This window comes from Anomaloglossus baeobatrachus, chromosome 4, assembly GCF_048569485.1.
Source record: "Anomaloglossus baeobatrachus isolate aAnoBae1 chromosome 4, aAnoBae1.hap1, whole genome shotgun sequence".
NCBI lineage: Eukaryota > Metazoa > Chordata > Amphibia > Anura > Aromobatidae > Anomaloglossus > Anomaloglossus baeobatrachus.
The window spans coordinates 16,933,348-16,959,893 of NC_134356.1; the positions used below are offsets into that span (position 1 = coordinate 16,933,348).

The following is a 26,546-nucleotide window of genomic DNA, read 5'->3' on the forward strand; positions in this document are numbered from 1 at the left end:
TTTCTCATGCCGTAGCGGCCTGTGGAATGAATCGCAGCATGCTGCATTTTGCAGGAAGTCTCTGCTCACATGCACTCGTACAAGTCTATGGGAATATGTGAAACATCGCACTACACTCACATGTCATCCAACTGCAGTGCGATGTACACAGAACAGCCAGGGGAGGAGATGGGAGAAAGTGCTCCCTCCCTCTTCTCCACAGCTGTGAAGTGATCGCAAGATTGCATCACAGTCACATGACCTTCGGATGACGCTCGCAGCAGAGGATGATTAGTGTATATCTTCTGATGCTGTCACATCACAAGCTCTGCACAAGTGGAACCGTGCCCCAAGGAGGAAAAGAGGCAGAAATCTTACATGTGTAAGACGCTGGGGACAGCGCTAATTGCACAATAAAAGGACTCTGCTCATTAAGAAGAAAAGGGGAGTGAAGACTCTCTTCATTAGTGTCTCGTCTCTCCTCTTCTCTCTCTTCTGTCTCGCCTTGCCTCGCCTCTCGGCTCTTCTTCTCTCTTGCCTCTCGGCTCTTCTTCTCTCTTGCCTCTCGGCTCTTCTTCTCTCTTGCCTCTCGGCTCTTCTTCTCTCTCGCCTCTCGGCTCTTCTTCTCTCTCGCCTCTCGGCTCTTCTTCTCTCTCGCCTCTCGGCTCTTCTTCTCTCTCGCCTCTCGGCTCTTCTTCTCTCTCGCCTCTCTGCTCTTCTTCTCTCTCGCCTCTCGGCTCTTCTTCTCTCTTGCCTCTCGGCTCTTCTTCTCTCTCGCCTCTCGGCTCTTCTTCTCTCTTGCCTCTCGGCTCTTCTTCTCTCTCGCCTCTCGGCTCTTCTTCTTCTCTCTCGCCTCTCGGCTCTTCTTCTCTCTTGCCTCTCGGCTCTTCTTCTCTCTCGCCTCTCGGCTCTTCTTCTCTCTCGCCTCTCGGCTCTTCTTCTCTCTCGCCTCTCGGCTCTTCTTCTCTCTCGCCTCTCGGCTCTTCTTCTCTCTCGCCTCTCGGCTCTTCTTCTCTCTCGCCTCTCGGCTCTTCTTCTCTCTCGCCTCTCTGCTCTTCTTCTCTCTCGCCTCTCGGCTCTTCTTCTCTCTCGCCTCTCGGCTCTTCTTCTCTCTTGCCTCTCGGCTCTTCTTCTCTCTTGCCTCTCGGCTCTTCTTCTCTCTCGCCTCTCGGCTCTTCTTCTCTCTCGCCTCTCGGCTCTTCTTCTCTCTCGCCTCTCTGCTCTTCTTCTCTCTCGCCTCTCTGCTCTTCTTCTCTCTCGCCTCTCTGCTCTTCTTCTCTCTCGCCTCTCTGCTCTTCTTCTCTCTCGCCTCTCTGCTCTTCTTCTCTCTCGCCTCTCTGCTCTTCTTCTCTCTCGCCTCTCTGCTCTTCTTCTCTCTCGCCTCTCTGCTCTTCTTCTCTCTCGCCTCTCTGCTCTTCTTCTCTCTCGCCTCTCTGCTCTTCTTCTCTCTCGCCTCTCTGCTCTTCTTCTCTCTCGCCTCTCTGCTCTTCTTCTCTCTCGCCTCTCTGCTCTTCTTCTCTCTCGCCTCTCTGCTCTTCTCTCTCGCCTCTCTGCTCTTCTTCTGTCTAGCCTCTCTGCTCTTCTTCTGTCTCTGCTCTTCTTCTCTCTCGCCTCTCTGCTCTTCTTCTCTCTCGCCTCTCTGCTCTTCTTCTCTCTCGCCTTTCTGCTCTTCTTCTCTCTCGCCTTTCTGCTCTTCTTCTCTCTCGCCTCTCTGCTCTTCTTCTCTCTCGCCTCTCTGCTCTTCTTCTCTCTCGCCTCTCTGCTCTTCTTCTCTCTCGCCTCTCTGCTCTTCTTCTCTCTCGCCTCTCTGCTCTTCTTCTCTCTCGCCTCTCTGCTCTTCTTCTCTCTCGCCTCTCTGCTCTTCTTCTCTCTCGCCTCTCTGCTCTTCTTCTCTCTCGCCTCTCTGCTCTTCTTCTCTCTCGCCTCTCTGCTCTTCTTCTCTCTCGCCTCTCTGCTCTTCTTCTCTCTCGCCTCTCTGCTCTTCTCTCTCGCCTCTCTGCTCTTCTTCTCTCTCGCCTCTCTGCTCTTCTTCTCTCTCGCCTCTCTGCTCTTCTTCTCTTCGCCTCTCTGCTCTTCTTCTCTCTCGCCTCTCTGCTCTTCTTCTCTCTCGCCTCTCTGCTCTTCTTCTCTCTCGCCTCTCTGCTCTTCTTCTCTCTCGCCTCTCTGCTCTTCTTCTCTCTCGCCTCTCTGCTCTTCTTCTCTCTCGCCTCTCTGCTCTTCTTCTCTCTCGCCTCTCTGCTCTTCTTCTCTCTCGCCTCTCTGCTCTTCTTCTCTCTCGCCTCTCTGCTCTTCTTCTCTCTCGCCTCTCTGCTCTTCTTCTCTCTCGCCTCTCTGCTCTTCTTCTCTCTCGCCTCTCTGCTCTTCTTCTCTCTCGCCTCTCTGCTCTTCTTCTCTCTCGCCTCTCTGCTCTTCTTCTCTCTCGCCTCTCTGCTCTTCTTCTCTCTCGCCTCTCTGCTCTTCTTCTCTCTCGCCTCTCTGCTCTTCTTCTCTCTCGCCTCTCTGCTCTTCTTCTCTCTCGCCTCTCTGCTCTTCTTCTCTCTCGCCTCCCTGCTCTTCTTCTCTCTCGCCTCTCTGCTCTTCTTCTCTCTCGCCTCCCTGCTCTTCTTCTCTCTCGCCTCTCTGCTCTTCTTCTCTCTCGCCTCTCTGCTCTTCTTCTCTCTCGCCTCTCTGCTCTTCTTCTCTCTCGCCTCTCTGCTCTTCTTCTCTCTCGCCTCTCTGCTCTTCTTCTCTCTCGCCTCTCTGCTCTTCTTCTCTCTCGCCTCTCTGCTCTTCTCTCTCGCCTCTCTGCTCTTCTTCTCTCTCGCCTCTCTGCTCTTCTTCTCTCTCGCCTCTCTGCTCTTCTTCTCTCTCGCCTCTCTGCTCTTCTTCTCTCTCGCCTCTCTGCTCTTCTTCTCTCTCGCCTCTCTGCTCTTCTTCTCTCTCGCCTCTCTGCTCTTCTTCTCTCTCGCCTCTCTGCTCTTCTTCTCTCTCGCCTCTCTGCTCTTCTTCTCTCTCGCCTCTCTGCTCTTCTTGTCTCTCGCCTCTCTGCTCTTCTTCTCTCTCGCCTCTCTGCTCTTCTTCTCTCTCGCCTATCGGCTCTTTATATTTTTATATTACAGTAGTGTTTGAGCATTATAAACTGCCTGTTTTACAGATCTGATTTTTTTTTTCTCTAGTTGATGGCAGCATTAGCTACGATTGGACCCCCGAACCCTCGTGCAGACCCCGAGTGTTGCAGCATCCTGCACGGCCTGGTGGCCGCCGTAGAGTCTCTCTGTAAGGTGACGGATTATCAGCATGAGGCGCGTACAACGCTGATGGAGAATGCTGAACGCGTAGCGAACAGAGGGAGGATCATCTGCCTGACCAACGCCAAGAGGTGCGCCCCCTGCTATCCACAGCTTCTGCGGGCTCCTAGGGGTGGGGTCTCAACAATCAGAGAGGAGCAGGGGTCGTGCTTATTCTTGAGGTATCACTTTACCGCTCTGTCTCACCAGTGACAGTCACGTCCAGATGTTGGAGGATTGCGTCAGCGAGACCATCCACGAACACAACAAGCTGGCGGCTGGATCAGACCAGTAAGTACCACCACACTGCACCCTGTAACCCCCTCATGTAAGTACCCGGCATGGATGGTATCTAATAATAAGTGTCTGATTAAGTCTCATGCAGATTCAGAAATGTGAGCTGGTGCTCATCCACACGTATCCAGTCGGAGAAGACAGCCTCGTGTCAGATCGCCCAAAGAAAGAGGTAAAGTCTGTGAGTCATCCTCTTCTGTGTCTGCCTAATATTATCATGTATCTCTGTATACAGGGAGCTCCCCCTAGTGGTGGCTGCAGACAGGATCTTATCATGTATCTCTGTATACAGGGAGCTCCCCCTAGTGGTGGATACAGACAGGATCTTATCATGTATCTCTGTATACAGCGAGCTCCCCCTAGTGGTGGCTGCAGACAGGATCTTATCATGTATCTCTGTATACAGGGAGCTCCCCCTAGTGGTGGCTGCAGACAGGATCTTATGTATCTCTGTATACAGGGAGCTCCCCCTAGTGGTGGCTGCAGACAGGATCTTATCATGTATCTCTGTATACAGGGAGCTCCCCCTAGTGGTGGCTGCAGACAGGATCTTATCATGTATCTCTGTATACAGGGAGCTCCCCCTAGTGGTGGCTGCAGACAGGATCTTATCATGTATCTCTGTATACAGGGAGCTCCCCCTAGTGGTGGCTGCAGACAGGATCTTATGTATCTCTGTATACAGGGAACTCCCCCTAGTGGTGGCTGCAGACAGGATCTTGTCATGTATCTCTGTATACAGGGAGCTCCCCCTAGTGGTGGCTGCAGACAGGATCTTGTCATGTATCTCTGTATACAGGGAGCTCCCCCTAGTGGTGACTGCAGACAGGATCTTATCATGTATCTCTGTATACAGGGAGCTCCCCCTAGTGGCAACTGCAGACAGGATATTATCATGTATCTCTGTATACAGGGAGCTCCCCCTAGTGGTGACTGCAGACAGGATCTTATCATGTATCTCTGTATACAGGGAGCTCCCCCTAGTGGTGGCTGCAGACAGGATCTTATCATGTATCTCTGTATACAGGGAGCTCCCCCTAGTGGTGGCTGCAGACAGGATCTTATCATGTATCTCTGTATACAGGGAACTCCCCCCTAGTGGTGGCTGCAGACAGGATCTTATCATGTATCTCTGTATACAGGGAACTCCCCCCTAGTGGTGGCTGCAGACAGGATCTTATCATGTATCTCTGTATACAGGGAGCTCCCCCTAGTGGTGGCTGCAGACAGGATCTTATCATGTATCTCTGTATACAGGGAGCTCCCCCTAGTGGTGGATACAGACAGGATCTTATCATGTATCTCTGTATACAGGGAGCTCCCCCTAGTGGTGACTGCAGACAGGATCTTATCATGTATCTCTGTATACAGGGAGCTCCCCCTAGTGGTGGCTGCAGACAGGATCTTATGTATCTCTGTATACAGGGAACTCCCCCTAGTGGTGGCTGCAGACAGGATCTTGTCATGTATCTCTGTATACAGGGTGCTCCCGCTAGTGGTGACTGCAGACAGGATCTTACCATGTATCTCTGTATACAGGGAGCTCCCCCTAGTGGTGACTGCAGACAGGATCTTATCATGTATCTCTGTATACAGGGAGCTCCCCCTAGTGGTGGCTGCAGACAGGATCTTATCATGTATCTCTGTATACAGGGAGCTCCTCCTAGTGGTGGCTGCAGACAGGATCTTATCATGTATCTCTGTATACAGGGAGCTCCTCCTAGTGGTGGCTGCAGACAGGATCTTATCATGTATCTCTGTATACAGGGAGCTCCCCCTAGTGGTGGCTGCAGACAGGATCTTATCATGTATCTCTGTATACAGGGAGCTCCCCCTAGTGGTGACTGCAGACAGGATCTTATCATGTATCTCTGTATACAGGGAGCTCCCCTAGTGGTGGCTGCAGACAGGATCTTATCATGTATCTCTGTATACAGGGAGCTCCCCCTAGTGGTGACTGCAGACAGGATCTTATCATGTATCTCTGTATACAGGGAGCTCCCCCTAGTGGTGACTGCAGACAGGATCTTATCATGTATCTCTGTATACAGGGAGCGCCCCCTAGTGGTGGCTGCAGACAGGATCTGATCATGTATCTCTGTATACAGGGAGCTCCCCCTAGTGGTGACTGCAGACAGGATCTTATCATGTATCTCTGTATACAGGGAGCTCCCCCTAGTGGTGGCTGCAGACAGGATGAATGTAATGATTAGATTCACCATACATGTGACTTTTAGGCTTAGGACTGATCTCTCTCATTACATGGCTCCTTCCTCCTCCCCAGCTCTCCCCTGCATTGACCAGCGAGGTCCACAGCGTCCGTGCCGGCAGACATCTTGCCACAAAGCTAAACCATCTGGTCCAGCTCCACTTTGACTTGGCGTCCACCACTATAACGAACATCCCCATGAAGGTAAGGCCCCCGTCCCCTCTTCAGTTCCCCTTTTATGCTTCTTTTTTTTTTTTTTTTCCTTTTTATAATGTTTTCATTTTTTTTTATTTTTATTTTTTATTACTATTTATTTGACTTTTTCTTTTGTTTATATTTTTTTTCCTCTCCATATCATATTTTTCTGTTTTTTACTAGCCCACAATCAGTGTCTGTGATCAGGTTAGTACATTTTGGAAATCGCCTCTCTCCAATACACGCAAAAACCAGCCCTGGATAAAAGCCGACCCCTGCTTCCATATAATAGAAAAAAAACCATGGGAAATGAACCCTCCCCATCCCCCGCTGCGTGGGTGGTAGCTGCATAGTCCTCTCCCTCCTGTGTACTGTGGTGTCTTCTCCGTGTGTTTTTGCCCGTTTTCTATCCTCGTGTGACCTCTGGCGACTTCTAACCTGAGCGAGCTCAGAGCCTCCTGGTTTTGCCGCCTTATGAAAACTAACGAAAAAAATGACCCTTATTCCCTTTTGCTGAAATAATGTTTTATTTGCAGTGTCGCATTGGCCAGGGAAATGCAATACTCTGAAAAAGTTGATAAAAATTCTTTTTAAGGATCCTGACAGATCTCAGGGGAGGAAAGTCATAGATCTACTATCCGGGAAAGCGGGCCATCCGCTGTATGCACTGTCATGGCCGCCAAGGTGCTCCGACAATATGGAAAAGAATTTTTAACAACTGAACAAATCCATGATTGATAATAGTGATTCTGTAATGATTTTAATTTTTCTCTGTTTACAGCATAACTTTATCTTAATTGTAGATATGTGAATTCTGGCTGAAATATTATAAGAGCATTTATACTCCAGAGCTGCACTCACTATTCTGCTGGTGCAGTCACTGTGTACATACATTACATTACTGATCCTGAGTTACCTCCTGTATTATACTCCAGAGCTGCACTCACTATTCTGCTGGTGCAGTCACTGTGTACATACATTACATTACTGATCCTGAGTTACCTCCTGTATTATCCTCCAGAGCTGCACTCACTATTCTGCTGGGGCAGTCACTGTGTACATACATTACATTACTGATCCTGAGTTACCTCCTGTATTATACTCCAGAGCTGCACTCACTATTCTGCTGGTGCAGTCACTGTGTACATACATTACATTACTGATCCTGAGTTACCTCCTGTATTATACTCCAGAGCTGCTCTCACTATTCTGCTGGGGCAGTCACTGTGTACATACATTACATTACTGATCCTGAGTTACCTCCTGTATTATACTCCAGAGCTGCACTCACTATTCTGCTGGTGCAGTCACTGTGTACATACATTACATTACTGATCCTGAGTTACCTCCTGTATTATACTCCAGAGCTGCACTCACTATTCTGCTGGTGCAGTCACTGTGTTCATACATTACATTACTGATCCTGAGTTACCTCCTGTATTATACTCCAGAGCTGCAATCACTATTCTGCTGGTGCAGTCACTGTGTACATACATTACTGATCCCGAGTTACCTCCTGTATTATACTCCAGAGCTGCACTCACTATTCTGCTGGTGCAGTCACTGTGTACATACATTACTGATCCCGAGTTACCTCCTGTATTATACTCCAGAGCTGCACTCACTATTCTGCTGGTGCAGTCACTGTGTACATACATTACATAACTGATCCTGAGTTACCTCCTGTATTATATTCCAGAGCTGCACTCACTATTCTGCTGGTGCAGTCACTGTGTACATACATTACATTACTGATCCTGAGTTACCTCCTGTATTATACTCCAGAGCTGTACTCACTATTCTGCTGGTGCAGTCACTGTGTACATACATTACATTACTGATCCTGAGTTACCTCCTGTATTATACTCCAGAGCTGCACTCACTATTCTGCTGGTGCAGTCACTGTGTTCATACATTACATTACTGATCCTGAGTTACCTCCTGTATTATACTCCAGAGCTGCACTCACTATTCTGCTGGTGCAGTCACTGTGTTCATACATTACATTACTGATCCTGAGTTACCTCCTGTATTATACTCCAGAGCTGCACTCACTATTCTGCTGGTGCAGTCACTGTGTTCATACATTACATTACTGATCCTGAGTTATATCCTGTATTATCCTCCAGAGCTGCACTCACTATTCTGCTGGTGCAGTCACTGTGTACATACATTACATTACTGATCCTGAGTTACCTCCTGTATTATCCTCCAGAGCTGCACTCACTATTCTGCTGGTGCAGTCACTGTGTACATACATTACATTACTTATCCTGAGTTACCTCCTGTATTATACTCCAGAGCTGCACTCACTATTCTGCTGGTGCAGTCACTGTGTTCATACATTACATTACTGATCCTGAGTTACCTCCTGTATTATACTCCAGAGCTGCACTCACTATTCTGCTGGTGCAGTCACTGTGTTCATACATTACATTACTGATCCTGAGTTATATCCTGTATTATCCTCCAGAGCTGCACTCACTATTCTGCTGGTGCAGTCACTGTGTACATACATTACATTACTGATCCTGAGTTACCTCCTGTATTATCCTCCAGAGCTGCACTCACTATTCTGCTGGTGCAGTCACTGTGTACATACATTACATTACTGATCCTGAGTTACCTCCTGTATTATACTCCAGAGCTGCACTCACTATTCTGCTGGTGCAGTCACTGTGTACATACATTACATTACTGATCCTGAGTTACCTCCTGTATTACACTCTAGAGCTGCACTCACTATTCTGCTGGTGCAGTCATTTTGTACATACAGTACAGACCAAAGGTTTGGACACACCTTCTCATCTCTAGAACAACTGTTAAGAGGAGACTTTGTGCAGCAGCCTTCATGGTAAAATAGCTGCTAGGAAACCACTGCTAAGGACAAGCAACAAGCAGAAGAGACTTGTTTGGGCTAAAGAACACAAGGAATGGACATTAGACCAGTGGAAATCTGTGCTTTGGTCTGATGAGGCCAAATTTGAGATCTTTGGATCCAACCATCGTGTCTTTGTAGAAAAGGTGAACGGATGGACTCTACATAGCTGGTTCCCACCGTGAAGCATGGTGGAGGAGGTGTGATGGTGTGGGGGTGCTTTGCTGGTGACACCAGCATGGCTACCACAGCATCTTGCAGCGGCGTGCTATTCCATCCGGTTTGTGTTTAGTTGGACCATCATTTATTTTTCAACAGGACAATAACCCCAAACACACCTCCAGGCTGTGTAAGGGCTATTTGACTAAGAAGGACAGTGATGGGGTGCTACACCAGATGACCTGGCCTCCACAGTCACCAGACCTGAACCCAATCGAGATGGTTTGGGGTGAGCTGGACCACAGAGTGAAGGCAAAAGGGCCAACAAGTGCTAAGCATCTCTGGGAACTCCTTCAAGACTGTTGGAAGACCATTTCCGGTGACTACCTCTTGAAGCTCATCAAGAGAATGCCAAGAGTGTGCAAAGCAGTAATCAAAGCAAAAGGTGGCGACTGTGAAGAACCTAGAATATAAGACAGATTTTCAGTTGTTTCACACTTTTGTGTTAAGTATTTCATTCCACATGTGTTAATTCATAGTTTTAATGCCTTCAATGTGAATCTACAATTTTCAGAGTCATGAAAATAAAGAAAACTCTTTGAATGAGAGGGTGTGTCCAAACGTTTGGTCTGTACTGTACATTACTGATCCTGTATTATACTCCAGAGCTGCACTCACTATTCTGCTTCATACATTACTATTTCTGCACTCTAGACATTTGCTCTTTGTATTTTGGCCAGAATTTGCCATGATACCCGGAGCAGTGATCGGTAGTAGTCTGTAACACCCTTTCACCATGGTGGGCGCCGCTGATCTCCGTGTGTGACCCTCGCTGCGTCTCTTTCCCTTTCCCTCTTTGTTTCATTTTTCTGTTTTGTTCTTTTTTTGTGTTTTTGTGTATAAAGGAAGAACAGCACGCTAACACTTCGGCCAACTACGACGTGGAGCTTCTTCACCACAAGGAGGCGCACGTAGAATTTATAAAAAGTGGTACGTGCTCTGTGAAACGCTCTGCAGCCGTCCCAGACCTGCCCCTGTTTATCCCACCCCCTCCACATTCTCCTGACACACTCTGTGCTGCTGGGAGGACTCTGCCTTACACCACCTATCTGTGCCCTACATCTTGTCTCCATTATATTCTCCCATCGCAATCGGCCCTGTCTCATCATTATACCACTCTGTTCCTGAAATACTCTGTGCTGCTAGATATAGTTGGGCAGAAGTATAAAGGCAAATATAAAAAAAAATGTCCTCCAACCCAGGAGTATAAAATGTGTGAGATTCACAATTACGTTTCTTTTTCTACTTCCAGGAGACGGACATGTCGGTAACAGCCGAGAGCCCACCCTTAAAGACACCGTCACTTTAAAATGGTGCACACCGAGGACTAACAGCGTGGGTGAGTAGAGAGGGGAACCGTGGTCTCAAATAAAAGATACAAGAATTACTTGACAGGGAGGTGTCAGGTGTCAACAATCTCTCTTGGCCAATCAGCATTGAGATGTTTTGTAGATAAGCGGGGGCGTGGCTTCATTAATTAACCCTTTCACGACCTTGGACGGATCTATCCGTCCAGGATCGTGTCCCGTTAAGCCCCCGCCCCCTGCCGCGGGCAGGCGGCGTGGAACGGCACACATCATCTGTTTTCAACAGCTGACATGTGTGCCTGCTAGCCGCGGGTGGAATCTCTTCCACCCGCGGCCATTAACCCCTTAAATCTTGCTGCCAAAGTCTGGCAGCAAGATTTAAATGCGCGCGGCCATGTTTTTTACTTACCGCCGCCCCCACCGGAAGTCACGTGTGTTATCACGTGACTATCGGTGGTTGCCATCGTAGCACAGGGTCATGTGATGACGCCTGCTGCTATGATGTTTCACTTTCGTTTTCCCTCGGCCGAGAGCAGAGGGAAAACTAAAGTGACTGAATCTGCTGTTTACAGCTGTATTGCTGTGATCAGCAGATAGCGATCAGATTGCTGATCGCTATAGCCCCCTAGGGGGACTAGTAAAATAAAAAAAAAAAGTAAAAAAAAAAGTTTTAAAAAATAAAAAAAGAACAAAAAACCTAAAAGTTCAAATCACCCCCCTTTCCCCCCATTGAAAATTAAAGGGTTAAAAAATAAATAAATATACACATATTTGGTATCGCCGCGTTCAGAAATGCCCGATCTATCAAAATATAAAATCAATTAATCTGATTGGAATTTTTTTGCCACTACGCCGTTTACCAAATGCCAAAATTACATTTTTTGGTCGCCGCACGTTTTACGCAAAATGCAATAACAGGCGATCAAAACGTAGCATCTGCGCAAAAATGGTACCATTATAAACGTCAGCTCGAGACGCAAAAAATAAGCCATCACTGAGCCATAGATCCCAAAAAATAAGAACGCTACGTGTTTCGGAAAATGGCACAAAACGTGCGCCACTTTTATTGGACAAACTTGTGAATTTTTTTTAACCCCTTAGATACAAGTAAACCTATACATGTTTGGTGTCTACAAACTCGCACCGACCTGAGGCATCACATAGATACATCGGTTTGATCATATAGTGAACACGGTGAATAAAACATCCCAAAAACTATTGTGCGATCACACTTTTTTTGCAGTTTTTCCACACTTGGAATTTTTTTTTGCTGTTTTCCAGTACAATATATGGTAAAACTTATGGTTTCATTTAAAAGTACAACTCGTCCCGCAAAAAACAAGCCCTCAAATGGCAAGATTGACGGAATAATAAAAAAGTTACGGCTCTCGGAAGAAAAGGAGCAAAAAAACAAAACAAAAACGGAAAATGCCCGGGGGCTGAAGGGGTTAATAAGTCGTCTATCTTATGTTTTCATGTATATTTCTCCCTCTCCCACAGAGCTGCATTATTGCACCGGTGCTTTCCGGATCTCCCCCGTAGACGTGAACAGCCGACCATCATCCTGCCTTACTAACTTCCTGTTAAATGGTGAGCGCTACAAGTATTGGTGCAAGATTACAGAGGAGCAGCAATCCCGCCCACGAGGAGCCGTCTTAGAGTAACCAGTGGTATTTTTACGATTCGATCGCTCACAGGTCGGTCGGTGCTTCTGGAACAACCGCGGAAGTCCGGATCCAAGGTGATCAGTCACATGCTGAGCAGTCACGGAGGGGAGATCTTCCTGCACGTCCTGAGGCAGCTCCCGCTCTATACTGGAGGACCCTCCATCCATAAGCGAAGGCTGCGGGGAAGGGTCACAGACTACAGGATTACGGTACATAAAACCGATTGACCGGCTTTCTCACGCTTTTCAGTGGAAAGTTTGTCTGGAAATGTAGCAAATAATTCATTCTAACTGCTTAGATGCCACAGCCGCTACTGATCGTGGCATCTAAGGGATTACCTACCTACATCGGCACTAACAAGCGGGTGTCAGCTGTAAAGGTCTGAGCTGTCTGAGCCTCGTCATGTGCACCAGCTATATAAATGCAGCAGTATGAACAGACGGGATTAGCGAGAACACTGATCCCTTGCATTTTTTCTACAGCATTACCACCTCCTGAAGTTTGTTTGTTTTTTTTCCTCTCTCATGGGCAAAAGACCCTTTTTTTTTTTTTTTTATCGCTATTGCAAACGTTGGCCCTTTATTAGCCAGCCCCCCTCCTCTGTTTAACCGTTTAGATTCTACAGTCAATATTGATTGTGAATCTAAGATTGTTATATGGCCTGGATCCAGAGGCATAACTGGAGTCTGATGGGCCCCAGGGTAAAGTTTGAGCCTGAGCCCCCCTACATGTTGGTCAGATGTATGAGGCGTCGTAGCGTACTATATTGTATAAAGACAAAGTTGCCTCCCTCCCCCTTAATTGTGTAGTACTGGCCCTCATTCTGTAATAACGTTCCCCATCTTGGGCCACTTCCTGGTAAATATGTCCCCCATCCTGGTTTATGACCTCATCATGGCTATATTCTGGTATATATGGCCCCATCCTGGTGTATGACCTCATCATGGCTGTATCATGGTATATATGGCCCCATCCTGCTGCATGACCACATCATGGTTATATTCTGGTATATATGGCCCCATCCTGGTGCATGACCTCATCATGGATATTTTCTGGTATATATAGCCCCATCCTGGTGTATGACCTCATCATGGTTATATTCTGGTATATATGGCCCATCCTGGTGTATGACCTCATCATGGTTATATTCTGGTATATATGGCCTCATCCTGGTGCATGACCTAATCATGGTTATATTCTTGTATATATGGCCCTATCTTGGTGCATGACCTCATCATGGTTATATTCTGGTATATATGGCCCCATCATGGTGTATGACCTCATCATGGTTATATTCTGGTATATATAGCCCCATCCTGGTGTATGACCTCATCATGGTTATATTCTGGTATATATGGCCCCATCCTGGTGTATGACGTCATCATGGTTATATTCTGGTATATATATGGCCCCATCCTGCTGTATGACCTCATCATGGGTATATTCTGGTATATATGGCCTCATCATGGTTCTATTCTGATATATATGGCCCCATCCTGGTGTATGACCTCATCATAGCTATGTTCTGGTATATATGGCCCCATCCTGGTGCATGACCTCATCATGGTTATATTCTGGTATATATGGCCCCATCCTGGTTTAGGACCTCATCATGGTTATATTCTGGTATATATAGCCCCATCCTGGTGTATGACCTCATCATGGTTATATTCTGGTATATATGGCCCCATCCTGGTTTATGACCTCATCATGGTTATATTCTGGTATATATAGCCCCATCCTGGTGTATGACCTCATCATGGTTATATTCTGGTATATATGGCCCCATCCTGGTGCATGACCTCATCATGGTTATATTCTGGTATATATAGCCCCATCCTGGTGTATGACCTCATCATGGTTATATTCTGGTATATATGGCCCCATCCTGGTTTATGACCTCATCATGGTTATATTCTGGTATATATAGCCCCATCCTGGTGTATGACCTCATCATGGTTATATTCTGGTATATATGGCCCCATCCTGGTGCATGACCTCATCATGGTTATATTCTGGTATATATAGCCCCATCCTGGTGTATGACCTCATCATGGTTATATTCTGGTATATATGGCCCCATCCTGGTGTATGACGTCATCATGGTTATATTCTGGTATATATATGGCCCCATCCTGGTGTATGACCTCATCATGGGTATATTCTGGTATATATGGCCTCATCATGGTTCTATTCTGATATATATGGCCCCATCCTGGTGCATGACCTCATCATGGTTATATTCTGGTATATATGGCCCCATCCTGGTTTAGGACCTCATCATGGTTATATTCTGGTATATATGGCCCCATCCTGATGTATGACCTCATCATGGCCCCATCTTTGTGTATGTCCACATCATGGCCACATAATGGTGTATGACACCATCATGGCTTTATCCTGGTATATATCCCCATCGTGGCCCATTCTGGTATATATCCACATACATTTCCAAAGTGTATTTTAGCTGAATGCGCACCCTGGGACGCACATCCAGCTGAAGCAGGTGCTTGGCCTCCTGTACTCCCGGACCCAGTCCCAATCTCTGCGACTGCGATCATTACACCCCTGTCTGGATGAGAGTTATCTCAGCTCTCGGACAATTAAACCATTATAAGACAGCCAGTATCATGTACTCGGGGCGGGATGGGGGTAGCGGTCAATGTCTCCTTTTGAATAGGTTTGCCAGAAGCTGACACAGAGCTCCAAATCCTCGATATGCCATATTTGTTGACAGAAGTCCGCATTAGAGGGTTATATTATTTATTATTTTTGCTTTCTTCGACATTTTTAGGACTTTGGGGAGTTCATGAGGGAGAACAGACTCATGCCGTTCCTAGAGACCCGCTATAAACTGGACGGCACGGTGGAGGTTCCCGTGGAGAGGGCGAAGTGCCAGCTGGAGAGATACACCCGCTACTGGCCCATGATCATCTCGCAGACCACCATCTTTAATATGCAGGCCGTAAGTGCGGGGCGTCCGGATAATAAGGACCTAATAAGAAGCGTAATGGAGCCCAACAGTGATGCAACCCCCCCCCCATCTTCCTCCCACAGGTGGTGCCCCTCGCCAGCGTCATCGTGAAGGAGGCTCTTACCGAGGACGACGTCCTGAACTGTCAGAAAACCATCTACAATCTGGTGGACATGGAGAGGAAGAACGACCCGCTGCCGATATCTACAGCCGGCACCAGGGGGAAGGGGCCAAAGAGGTAACGTCTCTGCTGATACTTTGTAACAGTGTATCAGAGCAGGTGCAGGGGGCCTCTTTTTATCATGGGAGGGGGGTTCTGACAACAGATGGGATTGGTGCCGCTTTTATATATTTGTCTAGCAACATAGGAGAGGTGTGACCACCGACCATGATGGGGGTTGTAGCGATGCTAAAATTAATACAAAAGAATGTAAAAAGTAAATAAAATAAAATTACAATTTTTAATAAAAAACAGTTTAAGAAATTTGTAATAAATAATAAATTCCAAAAGTTTTTAATGGAAGAAAAATACAAAAGTTTAATAGATTTTTATTAAAATCTTGTATTTTTTCCATTAAAAACTTTTTTAGAATTTATTTTATTTCAAATGTATTAAGTTATTTTTATTACATTGCAATTTTCTTTGTCGCTCCATTGGGAGACCCAGACAATTGGGTGTATAGCTTCTGCCTCCGGAGGCCACACAAAGTATTACACTTAAAAGTGTAATGCCCCTCCCCTTCTGCCTATACACCCCCCGTGCATCACGGGCTCCTCAGTTTTTATGCTTTGTGCGAAGGAGGCACACATGCACGCATAGCTCCACTATTTAGTCAGCAGCAGCTGCTGACTAGGTCGGATGGAAGAAAAGAGGGCCCATATAGGGCCCCCAGCATGCTCCCTTCTCACCCCACTCTGGTCGGCGGTGCTGTTAAGGTTGAGGTACCCATTGCGGGTACACAGGCAGGAGCCACATGCTGTTTTTCCTTCCCCATCCCTTAATGGGCTCTGGGCGAAGTGGGATCCTATTCGGTCTCCAGGCACTGAGGCCGTGCTCCCTCCGCAGCCCCTGGGGAATCTGCTGGACAGGAGCCGAGTATCGTCAGGGACAAGGCCCTGCTACTGTAAGGTACTCTGTGTCCCCCTGGGGGACCGCGCATGGAGCGCTTGTGCCATTTACACTGCAGCACTGCTGGGTGTATTAGTGCGACGGGGACGACCGCGCCGGCCGCGCTGTGAGGTACTCTGTGTCCCCGTGGGGACCGCGCATGAAGCGCTGGTACCATATACACTTCAGCACGGCTGGGTGTGTTAGTGCGCCGGGGACTACCGCGCCGGCCGCGCTTATACGCCGGCCGCGCTTATAACTTTAGTCCCCGGCTTTTGCGGCCTAGTAGCGCAGATTCCCGCCCCCAGGCCTGTCAGTCAGGGGAAGGGCGGGACGCTCCACAGAACGTCAGCGCTGAGGGCTGGAGCATACTCTGTATCCTCCTCCCCCCTCATTCAGCACAGTGGGGCTCCAGCTTCCCGCACTTTCTAGGGCACGCCCACGGCCCCCTCCTCCCCACAGAACGCCGGCAGCCATTCCTGTCAGCTCTTCTGACGCTGGAGAGGAGAGAAAGCTCTGGGAGACCCAGGCAGGGAAGCTGGTGATCACACAACCGCTTTGAGCGGTCGGTAAGCAGCACCTGAGGTGCTGGCCCCACTGAGTGCCGGAGTGTTCATATAGATATATATATATATACTTATATGCTATACATCTACACTGTACGGTCGCACTGTTGATTTCTGGCTATATACCCTCCTGGATTGTACTCAGAGAGACAACAGCATGTCGTTCGCAAATAGCAAGGGTGCCAAGGCACAGGCTTACTTTGCAACCTGTACCTCATGTGCGGCTATACTACCGGCAGGTTCCACTGACCCTCATTGTGTGCAATGCTCGGCCCCTGTGGCACTCACTCAGCCGGAGCCTCTGCTACTGGTGGCCCAGGTGGAACCACCTGCTTCCACTGTCCAGGTGACAGGGACGGAGTTTGCAGTATTTGCTGACAAACTGTCTGAGACTATGGCTAAATGGTCTGCTAGGATACTAGAAGCCTTACAGTCCAGACCGGTAACTCAGGCCCAGGGCACTGTTCAATCATTGACCCCAGGCCCCCCGCATTTGGACCTGCAAAGTGCTCCTGGGGTGAACCATGGGTCCCAGGGTGAGGTCTCTGACGTGGACCGCAGTCCCAGGCCACCTAAGCGGGGGCGCTGGGAATTTCCCTTGACTTCTTCACATTGTTCAGGGTCTCAGCAGGAGGACTCTCTGGATGATGATGCGGAGGTAGCAGATCAGGATTCTGACCCTGAGACCGCGCTCAACCTGGATGCACCTGATGGGGATGCCATAGTGAATGACCTTATAGCAACCATCAATCAGGTGTTGGATATTTCTCCACCAGCTCCTACAATTGAGGAGTCAGCTTCTCAGCAGGAGAAATTCCGTTTCAGGTCTCCCAAACGTCCATTGAGTATGTTTCTGGATCACTCTGACTTCAGAGAGGCAGTCCAGAAACACCGAGCTTGTCCAGATAAGCGTTTTTCCAAGCGCCTTAAGGATACACATTATCCCTTCCCCCCTGACGTTGTCAAGGGCTGGGCGCAGTGTCCTAAGGTGGATCCTCCTGTCTCCAGACTGGCGGCTAGATCCATAGTTGCAGTGGAAGATGGGGCTTCACTCAAGGATGCCACTGACAGACAGATGGAGCTCTGGTTGAAATCCATCTATCAAGCTATCGACGCGTCCTTTGCTCCAGCATTCGTAGCCGTATGGGCACTCCAAGCTATCTCAGCTTGTCGTGCGCAGATTAATGCAGTCACACGTACATCTGCTCCGCAAGTGGTGTCCTTAACCTCTCAGGCGTCGGCGTTTGCGTCCTACGCCATTAATGCTGTCCTGGACTCTACGAGCCGTACGGCGGTGGCATCCGCCAATTCGGTGGCAGTCCGCAGGGCCATGTGGTTACGTGAATGGAAGGCAGACTCCGCTTCCAAAAAGTTCTTAACCGGTTTGCCATTTTCTGGCGACCGCCTGTTTGGTGAACGATTGGACGAAATCATTAAACAATCCAAGGGAAAGGACTCATCCTTACCCCAGTCCAAACCAAACAGACCTCAACCACGGAAGGCACAATCGAGGTTTCGGTCCTTTCGGCCCACGGGAAGGTCTCAGTTCTCTTCGTCCAAAAGGCCTCAAAAGGATCAGAGGAATTCCGATTCATGGCGGTCTAAGTCACGTCCTAAAAAGACCGCCGGAGGAACCGCTCCCAAGGCGGCCTCCTCATGACTTTCGGCCTCCTCACACCGCATCCTCGGTCGGTGGCAGGCTTTCCCGCTTTTGCGACACCTGGCTGCCACAGGTCAAAGACCGTTGGGTGAGAGACATTTTGTCTCACGGTTACAGGATAGAGTTCAGCTCTCGTCCTCCGACTCGATTTTTCAGAACATCTCCGCCCCCCGAGAGAGCCGAGGCTCTTCTTCAGGCGGTGTGCACTCTGAAGGCGGAAGGAGTGGTGATCCCTGTTCCTCTTCAGCAACAGGGTCACGGTTTTTACTCCAACCTGTTTGTGGTACCGAAAAAGGATGTATCCTTTCGACCTGTTCTGGACCTAAAACTGCTCAACAAACACGTAAAAACCAGGCGGTTCCGGATGGAATCCCTCCGCTCCGTCATCGCCTCAATGTCCCAAGGAGACTTTCTGGCATCAATCGACATCAAAGATGCTTATCTCCACGTACCGATTGCACCAGAGCATCAGCGCTTCCTACGTTTCGCCATAGGGGACGAACACCTTCAGTTCGTGGCACTGCCTTTCGGCCTGGCGACAGCACCACGGGTCTTCACCAAGGTCATGGCAGCAGTGGTAGCAGTTCTTCACTCTCAGGGACACTCGGTGATCCCTTACTTAGACGATCTGCTGGTCAAGGCACCCTCTCAAGTGGCATGCCAACGCAGCCTGGACGTCGCTCTGGAGACTCTCCAGAGTTTCGGGTGGATCATCAATTTTTCAAAGTCAAATCTGACACCGGCCCAATCCCTGACATATCTTGGCATGGAGTTTCATACTCTCTCAGCGATAGTGAAGCTTCCACTGGACAAGCAGCGTTCACTACAAACAGGGGTGCAATCTCTCCTTCAAGGCCAGTCACACCCCCTGAGGCGCCTCATGCACTTCCTAGGGAAGATGGTAGCCGCAATGGAGGCAGTTCCTTTTGCGCAGTTTCACCTGCGTCCACTTCAATGGGACATTCTCCGCAAATGGGACAGGAAATCGACGTCCCTCGACAGGAACGTCTCCCTTTCACGGGCAGCCAAGGCTTCCCTTCAGTGGTGGCTTCTCCCCACTTCTCTGTCGAAGGGGAAATCCTTCCTTCCCCCATCATGGGCTGTGGTCACGACGGACGCGAGCCTGTCAGGGTGGGGAGCGGTCTTTCTCCACCACAGGGCTCAGGGGACCTGGACTCCGACAGAGTCCTCTCTTCAGATCAATGTCCTGGAGATAAGGGCAGTGTATCTGGCCCTAAAGGCGTTCCAGCCGTGGCTGGAAGGCAAGCAGATCCGAATTCAGTCAGACAACTCCACAGCGGTGGCATACATCAACCACCAAGGGGGAACACGCAGTCGGCAAGCCTTCCAGGAAGTCCGGCGGATTCTGATGTGGGTGGAAGCCACGGCCTCCACCATATCCGCAGTTCACATCCCGGGCGTAGAAAACTGGGAAGCAGACTTTCTCAGTCGCCAGGGCATGGACGCAGGGGAATGGTCCCTTCACCCGGACGTGTTTCAGGAGATCTGTTGCCGCTGGGGGATGCCGGACGTCGACCTAATGGCGTCCCGGCACAACAACAAGGTCCCAACATTCATGGCACGGTCTCTAGATCACAGAGCTTTGGCGGCAGACGCCTTAGTTCAGGATTGGTCGCAGTTTCAACTTCCTTATGTGTTTCCTCCTCTGGCACTGTTGCCCAGAGTGTTACGCAAGATCAGGTCCGACTGCCGCCGCGCCATCCTCGTCGCGCCAGACTGGCCGAGGAGGTCGTGGTACCCGGATCTGTGGCATCTCACGGTGGGCCAACCGTGGGCACTACCAGACCGACCAGACTTGCTGTCTCAAGGGCCGTTTTTCCATCTGAATTCTGCGGCCCTCAACCTGACTGTGTGGCCATTGAGTCCTGGATCCTAGCGTCTTCAGGATTATCTCAAGAGGTCATTGCCACTATGAGACAGGCTAGGAAACCAACGTCCGCCAAGATCTACCACAGGACGTGGAGGATATTCCTATCTTGGTGCTCTGATCAGGGTGTTTCTCCCTGGCCATTTGCCCTGCCCACTTTTCTTTCCTTCCTTCAATCCGGATTGGAAAAAGGGTTGTCGCTCGGCTCTCTTAAGGGACAAGTCTCAGCGCTCTCTTTGTTTTTTCAGAAGCGCCTAGCCAGACTTCCACAGGTACGCACGTTCCTGCAGGGGGTTTGTCACATCGTCCCTCCTTACAAGCGGCCGTTAGAACCCTGGGATCTGAACAGGGTGCTGATGGCTCTTCAGAAGCCACCTTTCGAGCCAATGAGGGATATTTCTCTCTCACGCCTTTCGCAGAAAGTGACCTTCCTAGTGGCAGTCACTTCACTTCGGAGAGTGTCTGAGCTAGCAGCGCTGTCATGCAAAGCCCCTTTCCTGGTGTTTCACCAGGACAAGGTGGTTCTGCGTCCGGTACCGGAATTTCTCCCTAAGGTGGTATCCCCCTTTCATCTCAATCAGGATATCTCCTTACCCTCTTTTTGTCCTCATCCAGTTCATCAGTGTGAAAAGGATTTGCACTCGTTAGATCTGGTGAGAGCACTCAGACTCTACATTTCTCGTACGGCACCCTGCGACGCTCGGATGCACTCTTTGTCCTTGTCGCTGGCCAGCGTAAAGGGTCACAGGCTTCCAAATCAACCCTGGCTCGGTGGATCAAGGAACCTATTCTTGAAGCTTACCGATCTTCTGGGCTTCCGGTTCCCTCAGGGCTGAAAGCCCATTCTACCAGAGCCGTGGGTGCGTCCTGGGCTTTGCGGCACCAGGCTACGGCTCAGCAGGTGTGTCAGGCGGCTACCTGGTCGAGCCTGCACACTTTCACGAAACACTATCAGGTGCATACCTATGCTTCGGCAGATGCCAGCCTAGGTAGGCAAGTTCTTCAGGCGGCGGTTGCCCACCTGTAGGAACGGGCCGTTTTACGGCTGTATTACGAGGTATTATTTTACCCACCCAGGGACTGCTTTTGGACGTCCCAATTGTCTGGGTCTCCCAATGGAGCGACAAAGAAGAAGGGAATTTTGTTTACTTACCGTAAATTCCTTTTCTTCTAGCTCCAATTGGGAGACCCAGCACCCGCCCCTGTTCCCTTCGGGCTGTTGTTTTTTGTGTACACATGTTGTTCATGTTGAATGGTTTCAGTTCTCCGAAAATTCCTTCGGATTGAATTTACTTTAAACCAATTTATAACTTTTCCTCCTTCTTGCTTTTGCACCAAAACTGAGGAGCCCGTGATGCACGGGGGGTGTATAGGCAGAAGGGGAGGGGCTTTACACTTTTAGTGTAATACTTTGTGTGGCCTCCGGAGGCAGAAGCTATACACCCAATTGTCTGGGTCTCCCAATTGGAGCTAGAAGAAAAGGAATTTACGGTAAGTAAACAAAATTCCCTTTTTCTTCTATTAACTTTATTTGTATTTACTTTTTACATTTGTTTGTATTAATTTTAACATCGCTACAACCATTTTTACATTTTTATTGAATTTTTGTTTTACAAGTTTTTTTTTCCTTCATTTTTTATTAAGTTTAAGTAAAAAGAAAAATATTATAAAACAAAAGTTCAATAAAAAATGTACAAAATTATAAGTAATAAACTATTAATGTCTCGTAAAAAAATACATTTATAAAAGCTTAATAAGAATTGCTAATTACATTAAATTCTGAAAGTTTTTGTTAAAGTTTTGTATTAAATTATTATTTTGTATATAATTATTATTTTGTATTAATTTTTTATTAAAAACTAAGTTAAATAAAAAATTAAAACAAATGTTTAAATATATAAAATTATAAGTTTAATAAAAAAAAACTAAATGTTTCATAAAATTAAAATTATAAAAGCTTAATAAGAACTAATGGTATAATTAAATCCTAAAAAAAAATGTAAAAAATACAAAACTTTAATTTAAAAAAAAACTAAAGTCACACAAATGACAAATAATGTATAAAATTATAAGTTGAATTAGAAAGAAACTTTAATAAAAAATAACTTTTTTAAAAGCTTTATAAGCTAAGTTTTTAATGAAAAGAAATATACAAGTTAATATGAAAAAATAAGGTTAAATAAAAATGAATAGAAAAACAAATTACAAAAGTTTAATACAAATGTATAAAACAAAGTTTAATATGAAAAACAATATATATACTGTGTAAAAAAAAAATAAAATAAAAAAAATATGTGTATGTGTGTGTATGTATGTATATATATATATATGTATGTATATGTGTATATATATATATGTATATATATATGTATGTATATATATATATATATATATATATATATATACATATACCTAATAAATTATAAAATGTATTCTAAAAGTTGAATACCCCCTGAACTAAAAATGTTAGGTTTAATAATAAATATACCGTATATCAGATTGATTATTTTTTTAACATGTTTTATTAAATAGCAAATAAGAAATAAATTTATAAAAGAGAATGTAATAAATTATATAATTATTATAAAAGTTTAATATCCCTAAAATTAAAATGTTACAGAAGTTTAGTAATGAAAATACATGAAATTAATACAAAAAATATACAAAAATTTATATAAGTAAAAAAAAATAGTTATAAAAGTATTAATTCCCCTTTTGAAAAATAATACAGTCTTTTAAAATTCTGAGGTTTGGAAATATACAGGTTACCCGTAAAGGGCGCAGTAAACAATAAATAAAAAAATTGAACTAAATTTGCTGTTTTTCGGTCAGGCGTCCCGCTCACTTTTTCGCCCCCTTCAGGGATGAGCAGTACCGGATCATGTGGAACGAGCTGGAGACCCTGGTCCGGGCGCACGTGAACAGCTCCGACAAGCACCAGCGGGTGATGGAGTGTCTGCAGGCGTGCCGGAGTAAGCCCCCCGAGGAGGAGGAGCGCAAGAAACGCGGCCGAAAGCGCGAAGACAAAGAGGATAAGTCTGACAAAGGAGCGAAGGAATACGACCACGACAAAAAGTGGGCAGAGTCCGAACGGTAAGTGGAGGTGGATGATACCAGAGAGCAATGGATTACCCTACAAAGTGGTGGGAGGTTATTCTTCCATTTTTGATTTCAGGATGAAAACGTCGATAGACAGAGAAAAAGAGGAGCTGATGGAGACGGAGGTGATCAAGGACTCCCCCGATTCTCCAGAGCCCCCCAATAAGAAGCCTCACATTGCGGTGGAGGATGCGACGCCGGTGGAGAAGTCTAAAGGTGGGTCAGGTCAGTTGGGTAGGGAGGAGTGTGGGGTCTGAGTAGGGTCACAGAACAAGGGTAGTCCATACCGGACCCCTTATAATAGGGGGTAACGCACATAACCTCAGTCGGGATCCCCAGTGATGGGTGGCTCTGACAACTCTTCCTGGTCACTCTCCCCCCGCAGGCCCCATGTCTCTGCTGTCTCTATGGAGCAATAGGATAAATACTGCAAATTCCCGGAAGCATCAGGAGTTTGTCGGGCGTCTGAACTCCGTCAATAACAAGGCAGAGTTATACCAGCACCTCAAGGAGGAGAACGGGTGAGTGGGGCGAGACCGCTGCGGCCGATCTCATTCCATGCAAATGAGCGGATGTCGCCAGACTCGCTATGCCGTGGACTTCGGCTTTAATTAATGAACACCTTTTTTTTCTTGGGGGGGGGGGGGGGAGGAGGAATGTGCTGTAAAATACAGAAGCTTCTATGGCTACTTGGAAACCATCACCAAGCAGGCTGTGCTGGTGCCTGATCTTGTCTTTTCCCAGTCTTATGACTTGTGATAATGAGCAAGGCTGTCCTAGTTACGGAAAGGCTCGTCTGCTTGACAAATAAGTTACTGTTCACATATGTTCCTTACCGGATTCTGTATTGTGTGTGAAGGGGGCTGGCTAATGGCTCATTGCTAAAGCTAAGCCAGCATCCATTGAAGGTGGTGGAAGAGGGGGGGTGATGTGTTGGCAATTGAAGTAAGCCAGCCTGCTAGTCCTCCTCAGAAGGTAAGTCAGCCTCCTTCTTTATTTCTTAGTCATGGCTGATGTGAAAAGTACATGGATAAAGGGGGCTGGCTTAGCTATTGAAATGAGCCGTCCATCCAATCCCCCTCAGTAGCAAAGCCAGCCTCCTCTATCATCACTGGTTAGTACACATAGAGGAGGGCTGGACTAATGCTAGAAGCCGGCCATCCAGCCCCCTTCACCGAAACCAGCCTTTTATGTTATGGCTGGTTTATACACATAGAAGCCCTCCAGCCCCTTTCACTGTTGTGGCAGATATCTATATACAGAGAAGGTGGCTGACCGAGTTATTGAATAAGCCAACCTCCGTTACTAGCCAAGCTTTGGAGCAAATATCTATACACATAGAAGGAGGCTGGCCCACCTAACCAAATGAACAGCCAGCCAGCCCCCTTCATGCACATTGCTACAGTTTTGGAAGGGGGTGGGGGGGAGATGTAGTAGCTTATTTCTAATTTTCTTATCAACACACCTATTCATAAGTATTTGGGAAGTTGACGACCCCTTTAATTTAACAAAGACCCTATAGTCTGAGGAAGCTAAGATCAGTCACCAGCAGTGTGAGGCCGATGCTGGAATAACCCAGATGATGAGCTCAGAGGATTAATCTGCAGATTTTGTTCTATTCTCATAGATCTGACGCCGTTGAGAACGGGAAGACAGGACGACAGTGACGAGACCCCCGGGGTCCTCGCCGGACGAGGGTGAATCCTTTTTGCGAACATATTATTTGAAAACTTTACCCATTTCCCCTCTTTATAGGATTTTCTACAACTTGTAAATATAAAGAGGATCATTGGAAAACTCCACAATATTTTAATATGTAGAGGAGAAAACCCCCCACAAAAACACACAAAAAAAAAACCCATCGGTGTCTTTTCAACAAATGAAATTTGGGTTGAAAACCACTTTTTAAATAAATAATAAAGCTCAATTTTTTAATTACTGGATTTTTTCTTGAATTTTCTTATACAGCGGAACCTTGGATTACGAACGTAATTGGTTCCGGGAGTGAGCTCTTAAACCAAGTTACTCTTATATCAAAGCAAATTTTCCCATAGGAAATAATTGAAATGCAGACAATTACGGTAATTCTACAACCCAACAATATTTACAGTATTTATACAAACTTATTACAGTAATACAAAATGGTGAACTGTAGTCATATAACATTATTACAGTACAGTGGAACCTCACTTAACGAGAATTTCGCTATACAAGCAACGCTTTCTGTAAATTTGTAACTCGGTTTACGAGAAAGCTTTGCTGTACGAGCAAAATCCTCACCTCAGACACTCCCTGTTTTGTCCATCCACCGCGCTCTGACCCGCTCTTGCAGTACACGCACACACACACGCGCACACACAAGCACACATACACACAAGCACACACATACAGTATTATGCTCACCTTACCTTCTGTTCCACCGCCAGTCTCATGGTTCTTGTAGTTCCCGGGTACATCGCAATGTCCTCGTGGCAATCTAAAAGTACCATGAGGCCAGCAGTGGAACGGAAGGTAAGGTGAGCTTATAATATGTGTACCTTCTGTTTCATTGTTGGTCTCCTGGATCCTGTAGTTCGCCGCTCCGCTCCACTCTAGGCTGTGCATTGGCAACCATAGCGACGAAGCAGGAACTTCCTGTCACCGCTACTCAAAGGCAGCGCACTGGCCAATCAGAGGCAAGCGGTTCTGCCTTTGATGTCAGCGCTCTTGCTGCGGAAGTTCCTCCCTCGTCGTTATGGTAACCCGATACACAGCAAGTCCCAGGAGACCGGCGATGGAACGGAAGGTAAGGTGAGCATAATATGTGTGTGTGTGCTTGTGTGTTTGTGTGTGTTTGTACGTGTTTGTGCATGTGTGGAATGACAGAATAGGGGACCAGGATGGGACATTTAACACATTGTGGAACAAATTGTCAGCATTGCAATGATTTCCTATGGGAAATCTTGCTCTGCTGAACGAGTAACTTGGTTAACAAGCACAGTCCCAGAACGGATTGTTCTCATTAAGCAAGATTCCACAGTACACTAATACAAAATACTGTACAGTACAAAACATAAAACAAATTATACTGCACATTAGCTTCCAATAGAGTTGTTGGTGTGTGACAGGTACAGTATAAGCAATGTGCTGTACTGGTGAGCCGAAAGAAAAAAAGAAAAATACTGTATCCACAAGTATATACTGTACTGTGCCATGGTATACAGTACATATGGACAGAAAGTTACCTCCAGCGCGGGT

The 26,546-nt window shown here is 47.1% G+C and overlaps 1 protein-coding gene across 1 annotated transcript in view; it reads left to right on the forward strand.

Annotated features, from left to right (window-relative positions):
* INTS13 (integrator complex subunit 13) overlaps positions 1-25,247 on the forward strand; it is a 48,351-nt gene extending 23,104 nt beyond the window's left edge. Inside the window, 16 exon segments of the mRNA XM_075343753.1 lie at positions 3,135-3,337; positions 3,456-3,536; positions 3,621-3,711; positions 5,824-5,952; positions 9,886-9,970; positions 10,293-10,379; positions 11,848-11,937; positions 12,045-12,142; positions 12,144-12,192; positions 12,195-12,223; positions 14,809-14,979; positions 15,072-15,226; positions 23,073-23,303; positions 23,386-23,525; positions 23,695-23,830; positions 24,937-25,247. Coding sequence (XP_075199868.1) covers positions 3,135-3,337; positions 3,456-3,536; positions 3,621-3,711; positions 5,824-5,952; positions 9,886-9,970; positions 10,293-10,379; positions 11,848-11,937; positions 12,045-12,142; positions 12,144-12,192; positions 12,195-12,223; positions 14,809-14,979; positions 15,072-15,226; positions 23,073-23,303; positions 23,386-23,525; positions 23,695-23,830; positions 24,937-24,976 — 1,815 coding nt within the window. The 3' untranslated portion in view covers positions 24,977-25,247.
* The last annotated feature ends 1,299 nt before the right edge of the window (positions 25,248-26,546 follow it).